The sequence below is a fragment of the Anolis carolinensis genome, chromosome 2 (assembly GCF_035594765.1).
Source record: "Anolis carolinensis isolate JA03-04 chromosome 2, rAnoCar3.1.pri, whole genome shotgun sequence".
Taxonomy (NCBI): domain Eukaryota; kingdom Metazoa; phylum Chordata; class Lepidosauria; order Squamata; family Dactyloidae; genus Anolis; species Anolis carolinensis.
Genome location: NC_085842.1, coordinates 191,474,745 through 191,484,163, shown reverse-complemented (window position 1 = coordinate 191,484,163; position 9,419 = coordinate 191,474,745). Strand labels below are relative to the sequence as shown.

The 9,419-nt window shown below is 44.9% G+C and overlaps 1 protein-coding gene across 2 annotated transcripts in view; it reads left to right on the top strand.

Moving 5' to 3' along the window:
* Positions 1 to 3,891: 3,891 nt before the first annotated feature.
* Positions 3,892 to 9,419, top strand: part of carm1 (coactivator associated arginine methyltransferase 1) — a 53,985-nt gene continuing 48,457 nt past the window's right edge. For both annotated transcript variants that reach the window (XM_003216841.4, XM_008103820.3), the window contains exon 1: positions 3,892 to 4,152. In XM_003216841.4, coding sequence (XP_003216889.1) covers positions 4,005 to 4,152 — 148 coding nt within the window. In that variant the 5' untranslated portion in view covers positions 3,892 to 4,004. The remainder of the gene's footprint in view (positions 4,153 to 9,419) is intronic.

Here is a 9,419-nt window from a genome sequence, read left to right as displayed (position 1 = left end):
AGTAGTTTAACTCATATGATGAGCTCTGTGCCTCTCTATGCTTGAAAAGAGGCCGAAGTGTCTATGACTGAGAAATTCCTCAATGTGATAAGCTGGAAAGTCTACTAGATCCCTTTCACCTGGACTGTTAGCAGAGCAGGTCCAAGGTAATTTTCAAGTATAGGCGAACAGAAATTTTGGTGCTCCCCCCCCAAACCAATCACTGAAAAATAAAAGCATTGGATAAGCGAAAATGTTGGATAGCAAGGAGGGATTAAGGAAAAGCCTAAATGAAGAACAACACTCAGGGGAAATCCAGACAGGAAGCAATCAGGGACAGCTAACACCTCCCAAAAAAAGATTTTCCCAGGCAAGAAGAAGCCAGGCCTTGAAGCCACAGGGCCATTAAATGCTAATCAAAGTGATTAATTGCAACATCCACACCTGCCTCCCAACAGACAAGAGCTCTTTCTCCCACCCTGGACATTATTCCACAGACAAATAAACCCCACTTGCCTTGCTTCCAACAGACGGCAGCGGGCTCCTGAGTGCCTAACGCGGGCTCTGGAAGGCCCAGCGTGGGCTCCGGAAGGCCCGCCCAGCCCACCGGAAGGTCCGACGCGGGCTTCCCGAGCTTGCGCTGGGCCTTGTGGAGCCCGTGTTGGACCTTCCGGTGGGCCGCGCGGCCCGAAGATGGAGGCGGGGGTGGCGCCATCCTCCCGGGAGCCTCACTGCGCCCCTGGAATTATTGTGCCACAAGCAACTGCCTAAATGGCCTCACTGGTGGACCACCTCTGACTGTTATCAAGGCACATCAAATTGGCCTATCTATCCCCTTTCTGAGTGTTTTCCCTCTTCTGCCTGAATGTTATGCCTTATCATGCTTATATAGTGTCAGGAGGAAATAAACACTCACCCACTGCTAGCTTCACAGAACAGGGAACAATCACTCACTTAACTACTGCTGACCTGAAACTGTTAATCAACTTAAGTACCTGGCCTCTCCTTGCTGACAAAAACAACACTAGCACAGCTTTCTGGTGCCCCCACCTGAGCAGTTAGCCTTTAACCACAGGAGTCAAGCACATATTCAGTTTTCTAATTCAATCTAAGTCAAGGTTTACCTGAAGTTGGGAGAACAAGCCCTACAAGGAACGGCTGAAAGAGCTGGTTATGTTTAGCCTGCAGAAGAGAAGGCTGAGAAGAGACATGATAGCCATGTATAAATATGTGAGGGGAAGTCATAGGGAGGAGGGAGCAAGCTTGTTTTCTGCTGCCCTGCAGACTAGGACACGAAACAATGGCTTCAAGCTACAGGAAAGGAGACTCCACCTGAACATCAGGAATAACTTCCTCACTGTGAGGGCTGTTCGGTATTGAAACTCTCTGCCCCGGAGTGTGGTGGAGACTCCTTCTTGGAGGCTTTTAAGCAGAAGCTGGATGGCCATCTGTCGGGGGTGCTTTGAATGCGATTTTTCTCCTTCTCAGCAGGGAGTCGGACTGGATGGCCCACAAGGTCTCTTCCAACTCTATGATTCTATGTCCACAGAAATGCTGGGCCATTCTAAGGACCTCATCATACCAGAGTTTGGATCCACTTTAGGGAGAGGCCTTTAAACAGCTCAGCCAGACAGGTCCTGGGCCTCACCAAACTACAAACCCCAGAATTCTGTACACCACTGCTCTGGTGTGATGAGGAAGTAACAACCACCATGTCAGACGACACAGAGAAGTCATTGAAATCCACAAGCATGTGGACAGTTTCAACAGAAAGGAGGAAACCACAAAGATGAACAAAACCTGGCTACCAGTATTACAAAACCCTTTAAAATCAGGACAGTAAATAAAGAGCAACATTGAGAAGAATTTCAGACATGAAATGATAAGGGGCAGTCAATGCCTCCCAACAAAGGATTCCCCAGGCAAGAATCTGCCAAGGTTTGAAGCTACAGTGACCTTAAATGCTTATCAAGGTGATTAATTACAACATTCACACTTGCCTCCAACAAAGAAGAGTTGCAGCTTGGATCTTCCACAGATATATAAACCTCCCTTGGTAAAGGTTTTCCCCTGACATTAAGTTTAGTTGTGTCTGACTCTGGGAGTTGGTGCTCATCTCCATTTCTAAGCCAAAGAGCCGGCATTGTCTGTAGACACCTCCAAGGTCATGTTGCTGGTATGATTGCGTGGAGCGCCATTACCTTCCCGCTAGAGCAGTACCTATTGATCTACTCACACTTGCATGTTTTTGAACTGCTAGGTTGGCGGAAGCTGTGGCTAAGAGCAGGAGCTCACCCCACTCCTCGGATTCAAACCGCTGGCCTTTTGGTCAGCAAGTTCAGCAGCTCAGAGGTTTAATCTAAATTTCTGGAAAATCAATAAAAAACTATTAAAAAAAAAAGAGGTTTAATCCGCTGCACCACTGGGGGCACTCTTGCCCCATTTCTAATATATAGTAGAGTCTCACTTATCCAACACTCGCTTATCCAACATTCTGGATTATCCAATGCATTTTTGTAGTCAATGTTTTCAATACATCATGACATTTTGGTGCTAAATTCGTAAATACAGTAATTACTACATAGCTTTACTGCGTATTGAACTACTTTTTCTGTCAAATTTGTTGTTAAACATGTTTTGGTGCTTAATTTGTAAAATCATAACCTAATTTGATGTTTAATAGGCTTTTCCTTAATCCCTCCTTATTATCCAACATATTCGCTTATCCAATATTCTGTCGGCCCGTTTATGTTGGATAAGTGAGACTCTACTGTACCTCACAATCTGAGGATGCTTGACATAGATGTGGACGAAACATCAGGAGAAAATGCTTCTGGAACATGGCAGACCGGAAAGCTCACAGCAATTCTATCATGCCTTACATTAAATGAGTGGGTTTTTTTCTGTATCGGGAGTAACTTGAGAAATTGCAAGTCGCTTCTGGTGTGAGAGAATTGGCTGTCTGCAAGGTCGTTACCCAGGGAACGCCTGGATGTTTTGATGTTTTTACCATCCTTGTGGGAGGCTTCTCTCATGTCCCTGCATAGAGCTGGAGCTGATAGCAGGAGCTCATCTGCGCTCTCTCTGGGTTGGATTCGAACCGGCAACCTTCAAGTCCAAAATGCGGCAGCCAGGCTGCTAGAGGGATCATCTATAAGATCCCATATTACACCGATTCTAAAACAACTGCATTGGCTACCAATAGAACATCGGATCTCTTACAAGATATATGTTTATAGCTCGAAATGGCCAAGGACCATTATATCTTAGGGACCGCCTCATTCCTTTTTTCTATCAGTGGTCACCTCGATCTTCCCAGGAAAATCTCCTATACGTACCGGGCCCAAGGGAGGTACACCTGGAAGCTACAAGGCGTAGAGCCTTTTCGATCTATGCTCCAATTCTGTGGAACTCATTGCCTCCATATGTTAGAGCAATGTCGGAGTTGCGACCTTTTGTAAAAGCACTCAAGACTTGGCTGTTTGGCTGTGCATTTAAGTAAATCAGATCTAATTTGCCAAATAGTCACTGTTGAATGTTTTTATATTGTGGAATGATATTTTAAATTGTAAGTCGCTCGGAGCACTCTGGTGGAGAGCGACTAATTAAGAAATAAAGTGAAGTGAAGTGAAGTTAGCAACCCAATCTTCAAGTCATCAGTCCTGCCGGCACAAGGATTTAACCCACTGCACCATCAGGTAAGTGAGTCAGGGCCAGCGAGTCAGTTGTGTGGCGAAAGAGGCGTTGCCCGTGTCCAGCGGCAGGGGGCGCTCGCAGGACGGGAGAGCAAGAGCGCGGCCCGCCCTCCGCCTGCCTCCTCTCCCTCTCCCAGCTTCGCTCTCTTTCTGCCTGCTTTCTTGTGTTGCTCCTCCCGGCCGGCAGAGGGCGCCGCTCCGGGCTGAGCCGGGAAGTAGTTGCGTGAGGCGCTTCCGGCCGCCTCTCATCCTCCTGGCGCTCCTCCCGCTGCCGCCTTAGCCGCTGCCTGGTCCGCCTTCGCCGCGGAGGAGCGGGCCTGGGATGCCAAGATGGCGTCGGCGGTGTCGGTCTTCCCCGGCGTGCGGCTCCTGACCATCGGCGACGCCAACGGCGAGATCCAGCGGCACCAGGAGCAGCAGGCGCTCCGCCTCGAGGCTCGCACGGCGCCCGACGCCGCCTGCCTCGCCCTCTACAGCCGTGAGTCCTCAGCCCCAGGCGCCCAGGCGAGAGGCCGGCACGGCAGCGTGCACGCGTGAATGCAGGAGAATGAATGGAAGGCAGGGCGGGCGGCTGGGTGGGTGCCTCCCTTCCTCCTCTCCCTTCTCGGCGCTTCTTTCTTCTCCACACAAAGGGCCGCCTCAGCGCGCGCGCGGGGAGCCTCTGAGCATGTGCAGAGTGCGGCTCAAGGGCTGCTAGGCCTTCAGCCCCCCATCCCATCCTCCTCCTCAAGGAGTCCCTTCCTCTTTCTCCTCAGAAACGCCTCCTGCAAGTCCAGACTATGGGTGGTCCTCCCTTTGGTCCAAAGTAATCTGCTTCGAACTACAGTAGAGTCTCACTTATCCAACATAAACGGGCCGGCAGAATGTTGGATAAGCGAATATGTTGGATAATAAAGAGGGATTAAGGAAAAGCCTATTAAACATCAAATTGGGTTATGATTTTACAAATTAAGCATCAAAACATCATGTTTAACAACAAATTTGACAGAAAAAGTAGTTCAGTACGCAGTAATGTTATGTAGTAATTACTGTATTTACGAATTTAGCACCAAAATATCACGATGTATTGAAAACATTGATTACAAAAATGGCTTGGATTATCCAGAGGCTTGGATAAGCAAGTGTTGGATAAGTGAGACTCTACTGTAGTTTATATGGCAGTGTAGATCCAGCCTTTTGGGCAGTGGTTTTCAACCTGTGGGTCCCCAGATGTTTTGATCTATCAGCTGGTAAACTGGGTGGGATTTCTGGGAGTTATAGACTAAAACACCTGGGGACCCACAGGTTGAGAACCACTGTTTTTGGGGAAGGGAGCTCTTTTCCTCTCCTTGGGACCATTATTTGCTTTTGTTGGTCAGACCATTACACCAAGTCTTGTTCCAAAGCAGGTTATACTCTTTATAATATTTTTTATTGTGTGAGAAGCGACTTGAGAATGTACTGCAAATCGCTCCTGTTGTGAGAGAATTGGCCGTCTACAGAGACGTTGCACAGGGGATGCCCGCATGTGTTGCTGGGAGGCTTCTCGCATGTCCCCGCAAGCTAGAACTGACAGATGGAGCTCACCCTGTCTTGCCGATTCGAGCCGGCAACCTTCAGGCCAGCAATCCAATTTTCAGGTCAGTAGTTCAGCTGGCACAAGGGTTTAACTCATAAACCAGTGGTTCTCAACCTGTGGGTCCCCAAGTGTTTTGACCTACAACTCCCAGAAATAACAGCCAGTTAACCAGCTATTAGGATTTTTGGGAGTTGAAGGCCAAAACATCTGGGGACCCACAGATTGAGAACTACCACCATAAACCTTATTCATGTCCCTCCCTATATCTGCGGAAGGACTCGCAGCGGCTTACAGCATAAATTGATACAATGAGTAATATATTTAAAGAAAATAAGGCAGCTTATAACATGACAAGTCAATATAAAAGATAAAATACAGTAGAGTCTCATTTATCCAACATAAACGGGCCGGCAGAATGTTGGATAAGCGAATATGTTGGATAATGAGGGATTAAGGAAAAGCCTATTAAACATGTAATTAGGTTATGATTTTACAAATTAAGCACCAAAACTTCATGTTATACTACAAATTTGACAGAAAAAGTAGTTCAATACGCAGTATTGCTATGTAGTAATTACTGTATTTACGAATTTAGCACCAAAATATCACAATGTATTGAAAACCTTCACTACAAAAATACGTTGGATAATCCAGAATGTTGGATAAGTGAGTGTTGGATAAGTGGGACTCTACTGTAGACAAATTAAATAATAAGCAGTATAAAACATTAGTTAAAACACAATGGTTTCTATAAATTAAATAATAGCCAAAATACCTGAGTTGAAATACGTCCATAAAGCAAGGACCTCATCCACATTAAGGGGATATTAACTAATCATCATCAAAGGCTTATTTGAAAAACCAGGTCTTCCAAGTTCTTCTTAAAAGCCACTAGGGTGGTTACTTGTCTAATCTCCCTGAGCCGGAGGGCCACAACTGAGAAGGCCCTCTCCCTCGTCCCCAACTTGTGAGAGGTGAGACTCTGAGGAGGGCCTCCGTGGCAGTTCTTAATGTTTGAACAGAAAGGTTCATAAGGAAAGATGCAGTTGCATAAATAGGCTGGACCCGAAATGTATACGGCTTTATAGGTAATAACCTGCAATTTGAATTGGGCCTGGAAGCAAATAGGCAACCACTGGATCTGCTTCAAAAGCAGGGGCTATCATATGTTCCCTATAACTCACCTCAGTGAGCAGCCTGGCTGCAGATCTTTGTACTAATTGGAGCTTCCGAGCCATCTTCAGTGGCTGCCCCACATAGAATACATTACAGTAATCCATATGAGATGTAACTAAGGCATGGACCACCATGGCCAGATCTGGCTTTTCAAGGTACGGTCGCAGCTGGTGCACAAGTTTTAATTATGCCTAGGCCCTTCCAGCCACCACTGACACCTGAGCTTCAAGCATCGGTGCTGAGTCCAGGAGGACTCCCAGACTGTGGACCTGTGTCCTCAGGGGGAGTGTAAAAGTCCCCAATTATGGGACTTTCAGGAAAGTCCCACAATCAGTTGTCATGTGGCACTTTGTGATGCCAAATGTGTGAAAGCCTCTCCTCTAGGGACCCCAATTTCCCCCATATTTTACACTATCAAATCTAATGCACACCTCCATTTTCAGATCCCCTGAAAAACACACACACACACACACACACACACACACACACACACACACAATTTTGCTGAATGTAATACGCAGAGGCCAAAAGTGCACTTGTCATTTCCCACGGTAGTTGCTGCCTTTTAAGATTTCCTTCTTTATAAACAAAAGTGTTAGGACACCAAAGCATTCAGCAATGGAAAGGAAAAGTTTGGGTTGTATCGAAGCAAGAGAATGAAACCACTTTAACTGCCTTCCTTCGATGCTACAGTGTCATGGGAGCTGTAGTCTTACAAGGTCTTGAGCTGCCAAAGAATGCTAATGCCTCACCAAACTACAAATCCCAGGATTAAAAAGCATTGAGCCGTGGCCATTAAAGTAGAGATGAGATCCCTCAAAGAGAGTGGTTCTCAACCTGTGGGTCTCCAGGTGTTTTGTCCTACAACTCCAAGAAATCCCAGCCAGTTTACCAGTTGTTAGGATTTCTGGGAGTTGAAGGCCAAAACATCTGCAGACCCACAGGTTGAGAACCATTGCTCAAAGAGGAGCTCCAGGTGTGACTCCTAAAGCAGCTCCCGCTTTGGCTTACTGTAAACTGGCTAGGATTTCTGAGAGTTGTAGGCCAAAACACCCGGGGACCCACAGGTTGAGAACCACTGGCTTAGTGCTAAGATTACCATATTGTGTGAATCTAATGCATAATCTAATTTTGGCAAGATTATTTAGCCAAAAAAGGTGAACATTAGAGTAAATAGTAAATAGGGTATTTTTTAAATCATCATTTCACTATCTGGTTACTACAAGGTTTGTAGTGCATACCCTTCTCCATACCCTATGTGTTGTGGCATATTTTTGGGGCATGGGTCATTTTGGTGACGCAGGCACTTCATTTTACTAACAAACCATGCCCTTGTAAGAGAGATGGGCACGTACGTACTTAAATTGTAATAACAAAATGTATTGGACACAACACATCTCATAAACATCTTTCATTTTTATTTTAATGAATAACACTATGTAGCACAATTTTTGTTCATGGATTATAAGTGTCATTCCTTATTGGTTCTATCATAAAAACATGGGAAAAATTGACTAAACTACAAAAACTTTGTTTTTGCGAGACATCCTGCAGCACATTTTGCTATAGTTTTCCAATGAATATCTGACAGGATCTCAACCAATTCAACACAGTTTGTGGCAGCCACAAAAACAAAGTTTATGGAGTATAACTGCTACTTTCAAAGTAAGTACTGCACAATTAAATAGGAGTAACACTTTCAAACCAAGAACAGAACATTTTTCAAATTTTGTTGCATAGTTTAATTATTGCTCATCTTGCTAGGTCCAAGTGACACACCTGCACAGTGCGGGTGACACAATAACGTGTTGTGACACACAGTTTGGAAAGATCCAATGTGGTGGTTTGAATGTTGGGCTTTGACTCTGGAGACCAGGGTTTTAATCCTCACTGAACAATGGAGGGAGAGGCCTTAGGCAGGTCATACACTCTCAGCCTCCACATCTCCCTTTGGGTCCCCATGACTGGGAAATTACCTGAAGGCATACAACATCTACAAAGGATGTGAAGGCTGTAGGGATGAGAGCTGAATGTGAATCCTTGTTGTAATGCTACAAGAGAAGGCAATACAACAGTGTTGGAATGGATTGAAGTAGACAGGAAACTCTAAGAAGAGTTAGGATTAGAATAGAATAAAAGTATTGGAACAATATGGTGCAGTCAGAAGATAGATGAGATGGGAACTGGAATGGTGGGTTTTAAAAAATACAGTAAGCTAACACCTTTAGAGAAAATCCTTCAGTGTTACCTTTGGACTCATCTGCCTTTCCCTGAGCATTGGAAGCAGGTACTACAAAGCCATTTGTAAACTGGGGAATTTGGATGTGGATCCTTTGCCCTTGTTATAAAATGGCCTTTTATGATTGTGCTTATTTATGCAAGTAGTCCTGTAACTATCAAGGAAACACTCCTACTCTTGTAGAAGTAATAGTAGTATCTGTGCTGAGCTATGTGGTGCATTATCTCAGTACAGGCAATCCCTAAGTTACAAACAACTGACTTACAAATGACTCATAGTTAAGAACAGGTGAGACAGCAGGAAGTGAGAGAAGTCTACCTCTAGGAAAGGAAATCCACTCTTGAAAGAGTTATCACAGGTGTCTCCACTGAAGCTTTATCACCTATCCTTGTTTCTACGACAAGCCACATTTTTCAAAATCTAATCATCACAGTGACGGGAAGTGAAGTGAAATCTTCTGAACAGCGGCACAGACAGCAAAACAAACACCACAGGGGTATTAACCCTTCCCTATGCTATCAAAGCTTATCTGTCTGTCTAAATATATACAGTAGAGTCTCACTTATACAACACTCGCTTATCCAACATTCTGGATTATCGAACGCATTTTTGTAGTCAATGTTTTCAATACATCATGATATTTTGGTGCTAAATTTGTAAATACAGTAATTACTACATAGCATTACTGCGTATTGAACTACTTTTTCTGTCCAATTTGTTGTATAACATGATGTTTTGGTACTTAATTTGTAAAATCATAACCTAATTTGAT